The sequence below is a fragment of the Gallus gallus genome, chromosome 4 (genome assembly GCF_016699485.2).
Source record: "Gallus gallus isolate bGalGal1 chromosome 4, bGalGal1.mat.broiler.GRCg7b, whole genome shotgun sequence".
NCBI classification, from domain to species: Eukaryota; Metazoa; Chordata; class Aves; order Galliformes; family Phasianidae; genus Gallus; species Gallus gallus.
Window position 1 is genome coordinate 42,504,665 of NC_052535.1, and position 19,407 is coordinate 42,524,071.

Here is a 19,407-nt window from a genome sequence, read left to right on the forward strand (position 1 = left end):
TTCCTGAGTGAACTGACTTGTCGTGTCCACATTACTTTCCATACATTAAACACTTGTAACATAAACTGTCCATTAGTTAACTGACTTCATCATCTTGTAAGACATATTTCTGTGCATAGCTTGCATACTAAGAAGTATAGTAAGGTGACAAAAGTAGGCTCTGTGCTTCTGGTGGTTACTCCTTGAAACAAGTTAGGATTTGATTTAAAGAACCAAATAAAATAGTTTTCGTGCTGTCTGTAGAGAAACTTTGAAAGAAAAACAAAAAACCTTCATGAATGCAATAAAAACTGAGTAATGAATCTTGCAGTTAAGACCAAAATATATTAAAACAGCTGTAGTAGTTCCTATATTTCTGAAATCACTTAGCAAAGTTACATTATTACAAAGTCTTGAACCGAATAAACTTCAAGTCCCACCTCTAAGAAACTGGTATTCTGGAAGTATGCAGAGATAGATAACTTGCTCTTTTTAACCCAAATGATCTTTCTCCTTGTTCTCTTTGGAAACTGGGATCAGGGTTTGCAAAATATGTCTTTTGGCAAGGGGATGAAGGGAACAAAGCAAGCGGTTAGATGTTTGAGCTCTGAGAGACTCGGGTTCTCATTTTTGTTGTGGGTTTTTTAATAGTATTCTTGCTTATTTCCTCTGAGTGTGACATATTTAGAGTGCTTCAGAAAGATTTACTCAGATGGATGCTCCTTTCCTTTTTAAGAAGTGAAAATATGCTTGCTGTAAAAATCTCTGGAGGAATGAAACAGTTAAGTTCTATTCTAAGGCCACTTTAACAACTTTCCTGAGTCCTTTATATGTTTCTGTTGCATTCCTCTAATATCTCCCATATCAATTTTTTCTCTTCTAGCTGCACTTGAACCATATTTCTGCCATTTCTATGTGCTCTTTCATGTCTTATTTCTGTACCAGTTTCATGGAAGTGGATGCTCACAGTGTTACTTTAACTAATCCTCTGTTCTTTGCCTACCATCACCCCCCAGCCGTAAGTAGAAACAACCAATCAACCTTACTGAGCTGCTTTTATTTATCTATAGAAACAGGGCTTGCAAGACAGGTCAGTGCAAAGTGTATCTGAACAGGGACAGATTTTGTTTGTTTCTCATATATGGTCTTTGGTTTTCCCTTGTAAATTCCATGCAGAAACTGAGTTTAGAAAGGAGCCAGTTTTGTTTTCTATATAACAGCAGAAGATTAGGGAAATTTTAGATGTTTATATTGAAGGAAAAGTCTTCTCTGGTAAGAAACACTTCTTTTGCCTTGGAATGCCTGAATTGTTGCAGGAGGTAGTCAATGGATAATTCAAGGTAAAGATCCTGCCATAGCATCTGAAAGAAGTATATAGCTTTAAGGCTTTTGTTCAAAGTGTAGAAAAATAGGATTTAAGTATGTGTTTGGTCTTTGTTTCTTGTTGTTGTTTTCATTTTTATTATTATTCCAAATGAAAATCTGAAACAGAAATGCCATCTCAGTTCATTGGGATTTCAGGATGCATTTAGTGAAGATAAGGCTGCTTGTCACCTAAAGATGAAGGCAACAGTTGAGTTCTGGGAAACGTTTAGAGTTGGCCATGGAATTACTATTTAAAGTTAAAATTCTGTACTAGTAGTAAAAATATTTCAAAACCCAACAGAACTAGAGGCTGTTTGTTTGCTTGTTTTGCTGGCCTATGCCTCTTGCTTTAGCCTGGAATACAACAAACTTCCTAAAGACAGTAGATAAAATTGTGATCATTGTCTGTTGGAAAGGAAAACTGCTGTTGAATTGTCTAACATTTACCATTAATTCTTATCTTCTCTACATTCTGAAATAATCCGTGTTTACTGCTTTTGTTCAAGTAAAACAAATCTGATTCATGCTTGAATTACATTCAAAATGGAATTCTGATGAGGCTTGGGGGAATGATTGCAATCACCTAGCCTAAAGAGTGAATATAAATTGTGGTATATACTGTTTGAAACTCCTAATTCCTCATAAACTAGAGCATCTAATAATTTTTTAGCTATTCATTCTTGAATCAAAAGAATTCAAGTTGATTCTGGTTGCCAAGAAACTGCAAGCATTATGATTCAAGATCTTCCATATTGTAGATGTGTTCACATAGGTTTATTCCGACAACAATTCTTGTATCTGTGGTTTGTATAATACTTGCTTACATTTGTGCATGCACAGATAAACAGATCCTTGTTGGCTTACCTGAATAATCTATTACCAGAAATCTCATCCTTTTTAGGTTTCCAGAGCTATAGATAGATCCAATTTATACTGATACCCTAAATAATTGGTATTGTATACTAAGGATGCCCAGGCATGGAGTCAGTATATCTAAGTGTTGAGTGGCTCCTGCTGTATGGGATGGGGGCAGTGGTAGTCCAGCAGGCTTCCTCTCAAAGTCCAAGCAATGTTTGTAGATCTTAGGATGTTATATTTCTTACAGGCCTCTGAAAAGATGCAGCCTTAACACACCTTTCTTTGGAAATAAAAATGGAAGATCTTCTGTCTCCTTAACACTAACTAATGAGGTTCTTCTGTTTTCATAATTAAAACAAAACAAAACAAAAACAGACAAACAAAGAAAAAAAAACACCCAACCACACATTTCACTATACTTGTTCTGCGTAACTGAAACTCTTCAACTTCTTATCATCAATAGAAGCTGAGAGAATGCCTGAATGGTTCTATTTCAAAATATTTGAATGCAGTAAGGTTGCTGTCCCTTCTATTTTTAAATGAAGCTAATAAAAAGTATGCAGGGAGGCTTTCTAAGGTTTTTTGTTTAGCTGTGTGGGTGTGTGGGCTTGTTTGCTTTTGTTGTGTTCTGCTTTATTTGTGTTTTTTGGGGGTCTTTGGAATAGTTGTGGAGTTGCTGTTATTCCTTAATTATGTTTTAGTAAATTTTGCATTAACTCATTAACTCCCAGTGCACTACATGATGTTATGATGTGGAATACCTATAACCAAAAATCATAAAACCATGACAACATAGAATTAGTAGACTCATATGGGAGAAAAATGCATTTTAAAATCCAAGGCTGGTGTTATAGTTCTATAATCATGCAGTATTTAATATCTGAATCCTCTAACATGCTGGTTGGCATTGGGTAGCTTCTGCCCTCTGGACCCAGTTCTTCTTCTGCAGCTCCATTCCCTCCAGATGAGAAGCTGGTTTCTCTGCTTTCCTTTTTTTTATGCTTAATGATGGAAAACTCCATGAGAAGTTGTAAAATTTAGCTCAGAGGCACTCAAGTAATCTCTGCCGTAGTCAGTAGAGAAATAATTCCGTGCCATCTCATTGTTCAGAGGGCAGATGTCACTGCTATCAAGGGATGCTGAAGAGGCACTCTGGGTGTGCTTAACTTGGAACAGCTATTAGCTAGCTGATGCAACTTTTTTTTTCTAACTTGCTTACTCTTATGCTTAGTTTGACTGCAGTCTACAAACCACAAAATCTGCTAGCCCACTTCCGGTACTTCAGAAAAGTGTTGGTTCAGACTTCTCTACAAAGGGCTGCCTTTCTTTGTATTGATGTTTGTTAGTATTATATTAACCTTATCTGGCCTCAGAGCAGCTGATGAAGCACAAACTGTGCTTCTAGAGGGGTAGTGAGAAAGCTGGAGGTTATTACTGACTGCTTTTTCCTGGTGCAGTTACCGTGTAATGTAGTGAAGGTGGAAAGTCATCCGTGCCAAAACATGATAGGCAATGTCCCCATTTCCAGGCCTCGCCAGATTGCTCTCTGCAATTGCTTCAGGGCATCTCATTCAAAGTGTAGCTCCTCAAAAACAGGATCAGAAATATTTTATGCTTGAGAAAACTTGTGGCCTTCTGTCTCTGTCATGCCTGCAGTCAGTTCCTCTACAAGATATGTATTGGTAGTACCAATGGGATAATTTCTAGGTGCTTTCTGGATGCTTTCTGTGCATGTTTTTATGGTAGTAACATCTAAAATGGGGCCGAAGAATGATGATTCCCTCTCCAGCCTTTTGGTGAGGAGCAGTAGCTGCAGTGTTGAGTAGGTCAGTAAGGATAGCCCAAGACTGATAGGTCTGTTTACTGGAAAAAAAAATATATATATAAGAAGCAAGCTGTTTATACAGGTGCAGCAAAGTCGTTCTTGTGGGGTTTGAATGCTTTGCATGTTGCCTGCATTGCAGTAAAGCCTCTCATACTGCTGAGAAAATAGCAAGCTGCGATAAACATAACTGTGAAATCTAAATACAGTAGGGAAAGGAATACTGAAGAGTATTTACCCTACAGCAAGTTCTGTGCATCTGGGATAGCCAAGGCCGTTAGCTTTTGGCAGTGGTTAAGACTTTTAGCTCTCAAAAACAGTACTGCAATTGGAAAGCACATTTAACTTCAAGATCAGTGAGAAAGACTGAATGTTCTGGAGTTCCAGACCTCTGCAGTTCACAGGTGAATACCATGATTATGTTTGCTGGCAATTTAATAGTTTCAGTTAAAGCTTCCCTATACCTTCCTTGTTCTTTGATATCAAGTCTCACTTCATTTCTGGGCATTTTTTTACTTCATACAGTTAAGCATCTATCATCTTGCATAAGTTTGCATACTGCTAAGCAAGTGAAATTTCAGTGCTAGTACTAAAAACTCACATAAATTGCAGGTACACTCTTGTTAGCAACAGAATTAGCTGCTGTATGTCATGCAGTAAGGACTGGAAATGTGCAGTGAGACTAGAATGAAAAAACAACTTCTTTATTTTGGCTGATTGGATTACGAATGACCTTACTGAGCTCTGATTTCCCAAAGGCTGCCCTGACCACCAGATGTGGTAGCAGACGTGAGAACTTGCTGATCACACTGGTGCTTATGGTCTGTGAGGCTTGACTGCAACTTTTTCACAGCTTTTTCTCCCATGCCTGCTTGCTGTGACTTTGATGTTGTTGACAACAGTCGGACCTAATAGTATCTCACCCATTATTTTATCTTATCTGTACTGAAAGGTGATATTGAAAGAAAAATGTGAGCCTGGCTTCTTCTTCCGGTTTGTTTCTTCTGGATTCTTTCAGCATGCATGGTAATTGGATTTTTGGATGATATATACAGCCTATAGCCCTCGGTGTCTTTGTACAGGCATACTGTGCTTATTCTTGCTTAGTTTAGTTTATTACTGAATTTCCTAATACTTACAGACCTTGCAGCCTTTTGCACAGACAGACAACTGACTGCTGTGTAATGCAGGAACGTTTTAAAACATGTTTTAGACCAACCTGATGTTATCTGCATCAAATACCCCCTAGTTCTTGTTCACCAAACCCACAGATACATTTTCTCATCTGGTCTATCTACTAACATTTGAAAGCTTTACTGTAAACTTCAGTCATATATCCCTTATATAATTGAAGTGTTCCGGAGATAGGAAGGCTTGCATTCTCTATCTATTTGAATGTGGGTAATGCAGCAACCACTATATTCTTTCACTAATTAGGGACAAAGAACTTAATGATGTTGGAGTAACTTGATCCAGTGGCTTGAGAAAACCTGAAAGTGCTGAGTCCTGAGCTTCTTGCTTCCAGCAGAGGAAGGTCCTGCAGTACGTTTGCATTTTCCTTGTTGTTCTGGGATACCTTGCAGTAATGCTCATCATCTCACAGTATAGCACTGCATGCAATTCTGTGCTTCCTCAGTAATCAGATACTGTTCCTGTAATTCTCTGCTCTGATGTCATTGCAGTTAAGGAGGGAGTTTTGGATAAAATGGGTTCCAGCCTTTATTTTGTGCTTTGAGTTCTGTATGCACTAATGTTTTGTCCTCTCTGACACTTTAAGAGAATTTCTAGATGATTCACAGTATCCTATTGTATTCTCAGTCAAGTAGAATGTGGTCGTAATCTTGTGTTTAGCGGCAGTACATTTAGTATGGAAAAGACGTGGCTGACCTTTGGCAGCCTGTAGTATAGCTCTGGAGCACACAGTCAAGTTGTAAAAGAATACCTAGGATTTCTGGAACTGAGGATCAATGGTAGTTGAACGTCAAAGATTGGTTTGTTACTAAAGCAGTGTGATTAGAATGTACTTTGAAACAATGAAAAGTTGAGCTTTGATCCTCTTCATTTTTCTTCAGTCAGGAAGACAAACATAGACTTGTATTAGAGGCTTTGTGCCCATTCTCTTAAGGCCTGCATGACTTCTGAGAGGCAATCAGATAAGTTCGCTTGCTGTGATGAATGAATTTTGAGTACATTGATATTTTTATATTCTTCTCTCAAAAAAACAAAGGGGTGTGTGTGTATACATGTATACATTTTATATAAATTGGATTGCTTGCTGGAATAGGCATTCATAGGTGATGAAGTGCAAGGTTAAAGCTGAAATACAGTACTAAGATGCCTGCTGATGTAAGATTCCCTTTAAGTGAGTAGTTTTGAGATGGGATAAAGCATCCATATGCATTCATTTTTTTAAAGCCTAGATTTAATATATATGGATAAATAGGTGAGTTTCTTAAAGCACATTACAGAGATATGTATCTTAAGATTTTGCCATGAGTGATGAAGTTTTAAACTTTGCTATCTTGTAGAACAAGGCTTTGCAAGCATAGACATGCTTTGTGTCATATGGTTCATCTGTCTTGTATGCTCTCTTTCCTTGGTTAGGGAAAACTTGCTATTTGAATAATGAACAAACACTCTGATTTCTTTGAAGCCATGCAGAATTTTTGGAGTGATTGCCCGTGACTGACCAAAATGACACAGATGTGAAATAGCAAGCACCTAACTCAGCTTCATGATCTTATGAAGTCACTATTGAGTGAAAACCCGCATAAAGGATGCAAGGCTCTTCTTATGTAGTTTCTAAGATGCATTGATTTTTTTGTTACTGCACTTAATTTTAACAGCAATAATACAAACAATTTCTGCTGTACAATTGCATCTTTCTTTTTCTCTGACCATAGTAATAAGTTTTCGCAGAAGGTTTATTTGTTCCAGTAGGGAAGAGGAAGTGTTGTGACATTTGAGTCCTATACTCGGTAAAGCTTTCTTGCTTCCCAACTGAGAACTGCTGTGAAAGTAAAGATTACTTTCCCCTCCATCAGCTCACACCCAGGCTAATTTTACAGCCTTGTCAAACAGCAGTAGAAATTATCAGTTATCACTACTTTATCAGGTGCAGTTGACAAGGCTAGATTGGAACAGAAACACAGTGTGACTGAAGCTTGTTGCTGTAAATTGAACACTTTGACATGCTAAGACAATTACTATGTAAATCTTCACTGGAAAAATGTTGTGTCTTGGTAGCTTTGTCATGGGCTTGTCAGCAGCTGAGTGCCCACTGGGTGCTGTAGTTTCTTTTATTAAAGAATAAGAAGAAAAAGTCAGATCTGCTAAGAGAGCATGTACTGACAGCTGGTAGAAGAAAGGTTGCAGGCTGATTCTATTTTGCTGTAACTTACTTTTTTCTGTAACGTGAGAAAATTGGAGGTGGTCTACATTTATGATGAAGTAACTGCTGCAGGAGGCTGCTACCTTGCTTTCTAAATGCAGCAGTGGGATGTCTGAAAGACATTTAACTTCTCCTATGCTATTATCTTTCAGAAAGGGCAGTTTACAAGGTAGTTGATGTGTCTAGAAAGCACAGAACCTGGTAACTGGCCAAGACATTGTTACTGGCATCCTTTAACGTGCATAAAATATTGCTGTTGTTATATCCACGGGGCCAAACAAATTGCTGCTTTTATGAATCAACTCTTGCCGTGAAGCGGCTGAAATGGTGCCAGCACTCTCTCCTTTATGATCATTTTTGAAGCCCATTTTCTTTCATTTGTTCTCCTACAGCGCTAGTGGATCTCTGTACATTTCTGTTAGCAGAGAAGCAGAAAAGATGCAAAATGTCGTGGTTCTGCATCTTTTCTTAACTATATGATATTGTAGGATTATTATTTTTTTGAACCTAAAACTCATCAGGGAGTTAAACAAAGCTATCACTATGCCTTGAAATGAAATGATGTCACTTGTTTGTTTCTGCCCAACAGAGCAGACTATCTCCTCTTTTGAGACTAAAAGGTCTATCAATAGTCTTAGTACTCTCAATAGTAGGTAACAAGCAATTAGAACTACTCTGCGCTACCTCTTCTTATAGGGTGATCTTGTGTTGTATTTTATTAGGGCCTGCTGTAAATAGTTTCCAGATGATTGTGGCACTTGTTTTCTAATTTTGGCAAGATAATATTTTGGGAATAGAACAACTGCTATTCTTTTAACCTTCTGGAAGTCTGCCTGCAACTTCAAAACTGACTCTAGAAGTGTTTTATTCAGGAACTTAGTTTTAATTTTTATTTCAGCATAGAAGAATTCTATGTTTTGAAGGAATAATTAAAATCAGTCTGTAAGTGTTTCTGAGTGATTGAAAGCATGTGATGGTCCAGCTATAATAACATAATGTAGGAACAGTGTTTAAGATAAGCAGAGAGTTCAGTTTGTCAGTTGTGTATGCTTCAGATTTCACTATGCAAATAACTTATTCATAAATTCTACCTTAACTTTTTGTTAAATAAATAAGTCTTGATTTCATAGTAGCCAGTTTTCTGGTGATGCTTGCATTAGGTGCTTATAATAAACAGTATTGTATAGCTCTTTAAGTTCTATTTCTCAAAACAGTGGGAAAACGACAGTACTCCTGGGGTTGCTGAAACACAGCTGTATGGAAACAGTTAAGTCATAGCCTGAAGCAGTGATTGAGCACCTGGAGAAGGGGTGTGACCAGCTCTGGGAGCACTGGTGTGAGCAATTCACCTGTGTGAGCAGGAGTGGACTCTAGGTCCATCCTTCCCTAAGTCATTTAAGGGGTGGCAGCCTCAAGGGCAAGGGTGTCTCTACCAGGAGATCGTCTCCTTTGGAGTGTTTGGTGAGCCTGGATCCTTGGAGAGGGGTAAGCTATTCTTTCTTTATTACTGAATTGTGACCGCTGCCTTTCTTTGGTGATCTGCATCTGGTTAAAGGCGACCACATCTGCTACTATCTCTCCTTACAGCAGTTATGCTTGAAGTGGCATATCATTACAGAGTCATAGAATTGCAAGGGTTGGAAGGGACCTCAAGATCATTGCATCCAACCTCCTGTGAAAGCAGGTACCCTATGATAGTTTGTATAGGTAGTTGTCCAGGTTGGTCTTGAATATCTCCATAGAAGGAGTCTCCACAACCTCTCTGGGCAACCAGTTCTAGTGCACTATCACCCTTATCATAAAGAAGTTCTTCTGCATGTTTGTATGGAGCTTTGTATGTTCAAGTTTTAGGCCATTGTTCCTTGCCCTATTGCAATGCACCACCAAGGAGAGCCTGGCTTTATCCATTTGTCTCCTGCCTCCCTTTAGATATTTATAAACACTAATTGGATCTCCCTTAGTCTTCTTTTCCCCAGGCTAAACAGACCCAGGTCGCTCAGTCTTTTCTCATACAGGAGATGCTTCAGGTCCTTTATCATCTCTGTGGCTGTCCTCTGTACTCCTTCTAGGAGATCCCTGTCTTTTTTGAACTGGGGAGCCCAGAACTGAACACAGTATTCCAGATGTGGCATCACTAGGGCAGAGCAGAGGGAGGGGAGAATCATATCATCTCCCTTGACCTGCTGGCCATGCTCTTTTTATTGTACCCCAGGATGCTATTGGCCTTGGCCATATGGGCACACTGTTGGCTCATGGCCAACCTATTGTCCACCAAAGCAGTGCACAGTAAATTGTCTAATCTTGGGAAAAAGAAAAAAAAGAAGAGGAAGATATTTTGGGCAGAGTGGAAGTCCTTAGTGCTTTTAAAATTAGTTTGGAAACAACTCATGCTCTAGAGTCCTCAGTTCTCAACATCTCCCGTGAAAGTCCATAGGGTACAAAGGATAGTACTGTATTGTTAAATTTGATAAGAAATACCAGTTAAATGCTCAAATAACGTGGAAGGAAAGCTTATGGAAAGAAAGGCAAAACTGCTCAAGAAGAGCAATATCTGAAAGTGTAGTTCAAGTTTGATAACTTTTGATTTGTGGTGATAATGTTGAAAATACCATTGTATCTGATTTATCCAGAAGGTTGGTGCCAGCGGAGCTATACTGCTTTGTCTTTTTTTTTTTTTTTTGTATGCACACATGTTTGTGTATGATTTTTATTTAAGTCTAAATTGTTAATACTGTTACATAGTCCTGAAGATTTGAGCAAGGGAATTGCATAATGTTTCTTGTACGGTCCTTGCATGGAACAGAAAAATATAATGGAAATTATGGAAGAATAGTCAAATAATGTGCTCTAATGCTAATCCTTGAATAGTTATGCTTATATCAGTAAGGGTAGTGATGTTGAATTTACATGTGTAGCCAATACTGAATCCTGAGAACATTTTTATGATATTAGTACAATGGAAGCTGAAGCAAGATAAATAAATAAATAAAAATCCACTGATTCAATTATTTCCTCTATGGAATTGAGGGCAGAAAACTTATTAAATGTCATGGGATTTTTTTCTTCTGAGTCTGTATGTTAGTATAAACATACACACATCTCATGCAAATGATCTGGTTTACAACATACGCAAAATTAAGCTATAGGCATCAAATGACTTGTCTTTACCTTCATTCATCATTCAAATCCACCTTGTTATTACAGACTTCTCACAAATAATTTTATTTGTTTATCCAAATGGAAATATTACCAGGGCAAAAACTGATCCTCCTGGAACCCAGCTAAAAATAGCAAATACCATCCCATTAAAAAATTAAAAAAATTGGAAGACCTAGCAATCGTACCCTTTTTTATTCAATCCACCACTGATTTTTGTCTTTTTAATTCCTTAATCAGACAGTGATGTGACACTAAAGCTCTCAATTAATACGTTTGCCTTTATCAGATGCTGTGTGATTTGTTCATGAAAGGGAGAGTATTAAGTAATGTTGATTGGCATCAACTATGTTAATAATCTTTTCTGTATTGAATTAGGTCTTGGAGCAAATCTTGATTTGATTGAAACTGTCTGGCTGAACTGTATGTCTTTCTTAAATCTACCATATCATATCTAACATATCCAAAGAACTCACTGACTTGCACTATTCTGTCGCTTTTTCTGTCTGAAGAGTGCTTAGTTGACACAGTGCATTCATTGGAAATACACAGATAAAATGCAAAACGTTCAAGTTGAAGCTGGTGATTAGAATATATGTGTGCAAGTATTATGATTTTTCAAGGTAGCTAAGAGTTCACACTGCAGTTTCAGTGCAAAATTTTGTCAGAATTTCAGGGAATTAATGAGTTTTATCAGTTTTATTGTTGCATATAGAACTTGATATCTTTTCTGTTTAAAACCTTATTCATACATCTACCCAGACTCTTTTATTCTAAGTTGTAGGCACCATTAGTAAATTGAAGTACGATGAAATTCTATGAATTTCATATCGATGAAATTTTCAATCGATGAAAGTCTTGTGTATGAAATTCACTCTGGTCTGTGGGGATTTTGAAGGTCAGCAGAGCTTGAGAAGAAGCGATGTCTGTGCTTCCAAGTAGTTTTATTGCAGCCAGGGTATTTGGCATCACTTTTAAAATGCAAGATATAAGGAACCATACAGATGGACTTTGATCCAATGGTGCGTGCATATATATGGCCTCCAGTTATTCTCTTTGTAAAGCTGATATCTCAGCAGCGGGCATCTCACGTCGTTGTTTCAGTCCATGCACCTTTCCTGTGTCTAACAGATTTGTCCTGTGGCATAGCACAAGCTATACTCTCCTATAGATAAGCTGGGTAGAAATTCAAATAAAATGGATTTTTGTGTTACGCCTTCTAAAATATATACTGATCTGTTATTACAGTTAAGTTTTATGTCATAGAGGAAGAGTTTAAAAATGAACAGAATTTAACTTCTTGAAGAAAGACAAATAGGTCACTACTATGAAACCTAACAGACTGTCTTAACAGTAGAAGATGGAATGTAAGGTGGAATTTCTATGAATTTGACTTTTTTTTTTTAATAGGAAAAAATAGTGAAAGTGCATTTCAGTGTTTTGTGGTTTGCATCAGCAGTGAATTCATTGTAGCCAAGTATCTTTGTAAGGGCTAACTGAGGAAAAAAGTGAGCATAAGTGAGGAAGAAAAGTCACAGGTAGTAGAATGATGGAGATATGTTAGGAAAATCTAAGGTGTCTTTTGCTTTTATATTCTAAGCATGGTTCCCTTTTAGAGTTAATAAAATCATCCATTCTGTAGGAAGAATGAAATGGTTTTAAGCTATTTAAACATCCATGTCACTTCTTCTCACCAATTACAACATGCAATTACTCTGAAACCTTCTCCATCCATGTAGACTTAGGGTTACAGTATTGACCTATGCAAATACACAAACTTCTTTACAACCTGGTTAAAGATGTAGGGGTAGATAATTGGGTTCCCCTTTAGAAAGAACATCATTTTTAGAAAGAAAAAGCATTCTGGGGTTTACGTGTTTGTTTTTGTGTTTGGTTTTATGGGTTTCTTTTTGGTTGTTTTTTCTCCTCCAAATGAGATGAAGAACTTTTCAATTTTAGAAACCTACCTAGTGGGAGCTAAAAATACTACTGGGAAAAATCTTGCTTTCAGGAAAAGCATAAGATGTATTTGTTCTAATCCACTATCATTATTAACAACGGTAATGGTTGGTTTTGATCAGTGGTTTTCTTGATTTGTCAGCTGACTCAGATATCTGTGAGTAATGGGTTCCCTTTGTTTTGCTCCATCCCACAGCGAAGTAGAAGAATTTTTACTTTTCCATGCTCTTGCAGAGTAGCTGTACTTTTTGCAGCATGTGTATATGTTCTCCCAGCAAATTGCTTAATAAAATATTTCCAAGAAGTTATTTATGCAAATGGATAGTCATTAAATTCATCATTTTCATGTTCTAGGAAGAAATGGCTGACAAATTTAAATATTATTTTTAAGCAAACGCTTACATAATGATTTTTCGAATAACCCTTGTAAAGTAGAAATGCCAAACTGGTTGCAAATATATGTAAATCGACATTATAACCTACTGCAGTATTTGGTATGAAGTTATTCTTTCTAAAAAACACTGATGTTTGTTCTTACAAGTTGGAAGTCAAAGGTTTTGTCTGCTTTTTGTTGTCATTTTATCACAAAACGGTCTGTGTGTTTGAATAGATACCTTGGTCAGAGTGCAACTTTTTCTTGGAGGAGGAGTAATCATTCAGTTTCATTGTCCACATTGGAAGTGGCTGACAATGCAATGCTATGCTGTTGGTAGAACATGTCCCTTTCTTTCTTTCTTTCTTTTTTAATGCAAAAGATAATGGCTTATGCATTTCAGTAACTGAACATTATTCTTGCGGTGTTTTTTGATATTAGGAGAAACTGAATTGCATGACCATTATTTGCTTTTCAAGAATATGAGGTTTATTAGCACACGTTCACACATAAAAACAAGCTGCTATTGAAAACATAAGTTTAAGCACTGGTACTAAGTTAGGTACTGTTCAGTTAAGATGTCAGTATGTTTTACATTTTGCTGTTTGCATCAGTCAGCATCTTCAGAAGGTGCTGCTGCTACTATATGTGCGGCTATTAGGATTGTTTTGGATATCTAGATGAGAAGCTGGATTTGTACTTGTTGATACTCATACTTTGTGTTGTGAATATGTCAGCTGAGCAGCCAGAATTGTTGCCAGTAAATGCCAAGGCAGATTTTACTATATGCTTACACAACTGTTTTCTTCTCTCTCTAGCTGTAAGCACAAGGTGTACTTGGAAAAGCTACCAAATACCAGCATAATTATCCCATTTCATAACGAAGGCTGGACTTCCCTCTTGCGAACCATACACAGTATTATCAACCGCACTCCAGACAGCCTCATCGCAGAAATCATTCTTGTGGATGACTTCAGTGACAGAGGTAAGGCCCAACTGGTTTTGTTTTATTTGAAATCCGTAATGAAACATGGTTCCTGTTGAAATGAATGTTTAAGGAAAAGCTGAGGAAAAAATAATTGCTGAAGTGCTTTCCTTGAACTGTGTGATTTTTATCTGGGGAAAAAAAAAACAAACTTGTTTTTAATTGGCTATAACCTTGCTTTTTTGCCTCAATGATGAAAAGAGATTGACTGTTCATTCTTTATATACTTTATTGGTATAGTATTTTGAATATATTCTTTCTGAAATACTGTGAATTACTAGGGTTTCAATGTCTGTTGTTGTTGTTGTTTTCTTCCTTTACCTTGGTTTTCACTCAGAAAACCTTTAATTTGGCCAAACTAATGACTTACAGTTTGGATGTAAGTCATTAGACTTCAATCCTGTAGTTTTACTGAATTAGTTAGCTTCATGTTTTGGTACGAAGTATCATGCAGAGAAACAAGAAGGATTAGAATGTAAAAAATTGTTTCCAAATCTTTAATCAGAGCTCATGGCATCTCTGTGTGGCAAAATTAAGAAAAAATTACATCACGTAATGAATGTAGCCATCATTACTTGAATGGAATGCTGTAAAGTTCCCTGTATGAAATTTAGCAGTTTCTTAAGTAAAAGTCATACATGACAATGGTATAGAACTTGGAAGTCATTTATTTTTTTAAATTCATATAATTTATTTATTTTTGGGGGACTTTAATCATGAAGAGCTTTGACTTACTATTCTGTTTGGTTTTGATTTTTTGGGGGGGATAGTTTCTATTGAAGCATCAGTTTCTAATGTGTATGTGAGCCTTGTTCTGAATAGACTGATACACAGCAAGTGGCTCTATGACATTTCTGAAAGCAAAAATACTGAGTAGCTATTGAGTCTATACTTGCTCCATATGGAGTAAGTAAATGCTTCACTGTAGCATTTCACTAAGGACGGTCCTACTGACTTTTTCTTATATGCTTTGAAATGTGTATTTTAGAAAGCTTCTACTTCCCAGTTACTAGAACAAGCATTAATGCCATTGAACAGGAAATGGTACTACGTCTGTTGCTCTTTTTTGCCTACCTGAGCATAGGTTCTGCTGCTTGCTGAAAATATTTTGAAAGTAATTCTCTATAATATCAATTCCTATAAAAATTATAAAAATCTTGTAAGTCTTCCTCATTTCAGGTTGTATGAGCCTATCTTTTCAGTGGAACAGTTTTCAACTGGAAATGATTTACACAGCATGGAAATGCCTTTCATAATGTCTGGTTTGAAAGTCTGAAAGAAACCTATTAAGAAGGCTTGAATGGAGTTGGGCCTGGAACTATTGTGCTGTGAGGAAGCTTTGCTCATCTCTTGTTGCTGTTATTATTATTAAAATGCAGATTAGAAATGTATTCTTGAATGGTTGCCAGTTTTGAGTTTTAGCATAGTTGTTAGCATAGTTGTATTTTGGGAAGAGCTTTTTTTAACATGCAAGGAAAATGCGCAAGTATCTCAACCATCTGAATCAAAAAACCTTCAAGTTAGGTAGAATCATTTTGGTGTCTTTGAAGTGAGTTTATTTCTTTGTTATAAGTTAAACTGTGTCTTAAATAAGGCTATATCAAAGGACTTCTGTACTTTTTTTTTTTAACCTTATGAAGACGCATAGTACAGATGTTTTGTGTTGGGGGAAAAAGAGTCTAATACGCCTTCCCAACTCTCTACTCCCATTTCATAACACAGTCTTTTTAAAAAGTGTTTGAATAGCTTCCTAATGTACTGCTATTCTTTTTCCTGTTGATGAAATATAAGCATGTTCAATTGCTGTCCAAACAGGTGGAAGCATAGCAAGCAAAGTTAAGTGTAGTGTTGAAATGGTATAGTGATAAATCTGTATCTGTTTTTGTAATTCCTTACTGAGACTTTATGTCAGAGAGCTGACAAAAGGCTACTACTTGCGTTTATGAAATTAGTTATAGCATATGCATTATCACTTAAATGGTTTATACTTGTTCTAAAGCTTAGCATTTTAAAGAGTTTTGTACCAGGAACCTAAACATAGTTTGTAGATAGTTGGAAGTGAGGATGAGATGTTTCAGTAGTGCTGTTATTTTAAGTGTAGAGATTAAAAACCCTATGTTTTTCTCTGGAGTTTTCTACTAAACAAACTTATCCTTTTCACAGAAGGTTAAGAAGAAATTGTTACCAAAAGACAGTCCTTGTTAAAACTTGAGTAGATGAGGAAAAAGTAGGAACTCGAAAGGGCTGATAAAAACATTACAGGTTTTGATTTTCTTAACTAATGCAAATATAAATATGAGTATGCACCTAAGGATCTTTCGGTAACAGATGATGAAAATTTTACAGTGCATAGCCAGGTACCCAGCAGTTTGCTCATTTGTCGACAGAATTACTTCTGCCTTCATTTTATTCATATTTGTTACTTTGTCTCTTGTGATCAAAATGAAAAACCTTAGATAGCTCATACATAATATTCAGCATAAATTATGACAGCTAGGTGTTATAAAAGTGAAACGATAGCTGCATCTTTTTAAATAACAATATAAAGCAGATTAGAGACTTCGTAACATTTGCTTACTTCCCCATTCCTATTACCAAGTTTGGAAATGTGCTGCATTGTCACGAAAAGAAACACCATAAAAAAACTACATGAATTTTTAAAATGTCTTTGCAGACAGAAGGAAATGTAGATTTAAATTTTGCAAAATATCTTCATATAATTTTTAGAGAGTTCATATACTGAAATACTAAAGGAATGTGGAGGGAAGAACTTCCCTTCAACAGAAGGGCAGGATGTGTTTTTTTATTTGTTTGTTTGTTTTTGTGGGTTGTTCTCATTTGCTTTAAATTTGCATTTAATGAACAAATGACGTACTGGAGAAACTAAAGGAAACTCAACCTACAGTTTGCAGGAGCACTTTGACACTGTCATGGAAGCTCTGTAAAAGGTAGGGGAGTACTAGACTTCTATTTAGTCTGCCTTGGAAAGCTCTTGGTAAGAGAACTGGCTGTGCTGTCTTCTGGCTGACATCTAAGAATGATTTTACTTTTTCCAGTTGACTTGGCAGTCCATTCTTCATTAGAGACTTCCACTGAATTATCATAACTCAGCTCTAGGTTCAAGTGCAACAGCTTTTCCACAGGGGGCTGTTAATATAGCTTCATTATTAATAATAGTTCATTGTTATTTAGCATGCACATTTGCATATTTAAAGTATGCTGAGTATTTCTAATTCTGTGATGGATTTGGGTTTGCAAATGATTCTGATATCCAATTCATGCTTGCAAGTCGTGTATTTCAAACCACATATGAATTAAAGTCCTGTTAGTTTTTCGTAAGTGTTGCGTGCCATGGAGGATGAGCAACACCTTGTTGACGTGGACTCTGAGATGTCTCTGCAGTGGCTTTGTGTTGACATCTGTATTGTTAGCCTGGTTTTTTGGGACAATGAGCCATGTAGAAAGGTTTTAGGTGGTGGTGGTGGTTGTTGTTGTTGTTTTTTGTTTTTGTTTTCCTGGAAGGGCTTTTTTTGCTGTGTGAGAGGTGACTTGTTTGGAGAAGAAGGGAGTTGGCATGCAGGTGAGTTTTGTATCTGGAGGGAGAGGAGTTGTTGCTGCTGCTAGGTCTGAATTTGCTGTCTGGTGGCCAGATAGCTGTACTGGTGGCAAAGAGCAGAATTTGGGCAAGAGTTTTGAAACGAGATAAAATTGAACAGGAATCTAGCTTTCATTTATTCAGTTACAGAACAGTTTGCATTCACAGAGGAATCCTAAAAACTCTTATATGTTTTTTCAAAACTCTGAGACCAGATAGGTTTGCATCATTAGTTTCTACCTGTAGCAGGTGGGTTAGAACTTGATGATTCTTGGAGTCCCTTCCAACCCAAGCCGTTCTATCACTCTGTGATTCTATTAATGTGTTCAACAAGTGGTGTAGTTTGCCAATACCTTTGCTGATAGCTTTGCACGTTGGTTTTTATACCTTTTGTGTTATAGTCAGCCCTGAGAGCTGCTAATAACAGTTTGTGTCCATGCATGCAAAACTGACTTAATTGTTAATTCTTGTTGCTTATACTTTATTCCCATAGGAGTTATACCAGTTAGAGAGCTATTGTAAGATAAATATAGTGCCACCACCGACAGCGAATTTATTAGCAGTAACAATTATTAAAGTTTATTGACTTTATATTTAAAAAAAAAAAAAAAAAGATTCTCCTTGTGGGGGAGGAAGGAAGAAAGATTGCAGACTTGGTGGTCAGGAGCTTCTTGCAGGAAAGAACTAGTTTCTGGCACTGTCAGTGAACTTGTGTTTTGGTGAAGTATAGCTCACTGCAAAATCTTAATTTATGCTGGTCCCTTCTCATTTTGTCACCTGTTATGTTCTCAGGACTCTGTCCCTTTGCTTAGCTCTGTTTTCTGCACTGCTGATCATTTCATGCTTGGAGTGCCATAATGTCCCATATCATATAGCATAGGCTTTCTGCCAGATCTCTGTTCTGTGAATAACCTAGATTAATAATGTGCAGGTCAGCTGGAAAAATCAACCAGCTACATTGATTGATCAGGGCCTGATTTACTTGGCCAGTGGATTTAAATGCTAGAGATGCTCCTTATTTTGTGTGAACAAGGAGAAAAATCTGATCTACTCTAATTACACAGTTATCATAATAGCCTGACAAAGCCTTTCTGGCCTTTATAGAGGTTGTGTGATCCTCTTGGTGTTGTTTTTGTTGTTGTTGTTTTTTGTATTTTTATCTGTACTTCTTTAACTGAAAGTTGTAGGGTAGGGAGTATGTGCTGGAAGTAATGCAGCTCTGGATATTGGATAGCTTGTATTTCTTAAGTGGCAAGCTGTGTGTTGTTGCATGAAGATGAAATGCCCTGTATTTTAACTGTGGATGACTAGTTTATGTAACATATCACTCATGATTCCAGTTTATTGATGCTTGGCTTCAGATAATGGGCAAATAAAAATTTTCTGATCAAATGAAAGGGAAAGTTATATTATTGAATGACTATCCCAGCAGAGCCTTCCTATGATTCTCTAAGATGGTGAGAAGACTACTCCAAAAATTGCCACTGGTGTCAAAATACGCAATGTTTTAAAAATGGGGGAGGAAATCAACCTTCTCAAAAAGAGAATGCTTTCAAGTCTGCTCCTTTCCTTGAGTTTAGGAGCCTGATTTCCAAAGTGGTATGTAACTGCTCAGTACATTTTGCTTTAAGCTGGAGCTCTTTAAAGTTATACGCAATTCATTTTCTTAAATACAAGGGTGCTCCAAAAGCAATGCCTCCTATTTGGTGATGTTGGCCCACAAAGTCAGAGAGGGCGGTCTGACAAAATGCTGTCTGACATTTAAGTGTGTATGAAGCAAAGGAGTGTCACTGAATTCCTCCATGCAGGAAAAGTAGCACCCTTTGACATTCATCAGTGCTTTCTGAACGTTTATGGAGATCAAACAGTGAGTGTGAAAATCACTGTTTTACCAAAGATCATAACTAAGAAAGCTCCCTAAACC

General features: G+C 36.9%; 1 protein-coding gene across 1 annotated transcript in view; it reads left to right on the forward strand.

The window, feature by feature from the left end:
- The window catches only part of GALNTL6 (polypeptide N-acetylgalactosaminyltransferase-like 6), a 429,682-nt gene that overhangs the window by 171,184 nt on the left and 239,091 nt on the right, over positions 1 to 19,407 (forward strand). Inside the window, exon 4 of the mRNA XM_420520.8 lies at positions 13,722 to 13,888. Coding sequence (XP_420520.3) covers positions 13,722 to 13,888 — 167 coding nt within the window. The remainder of the gene's footprint in view (positions 1 to 13,721; positions 13,889 to 19,407) is intronic.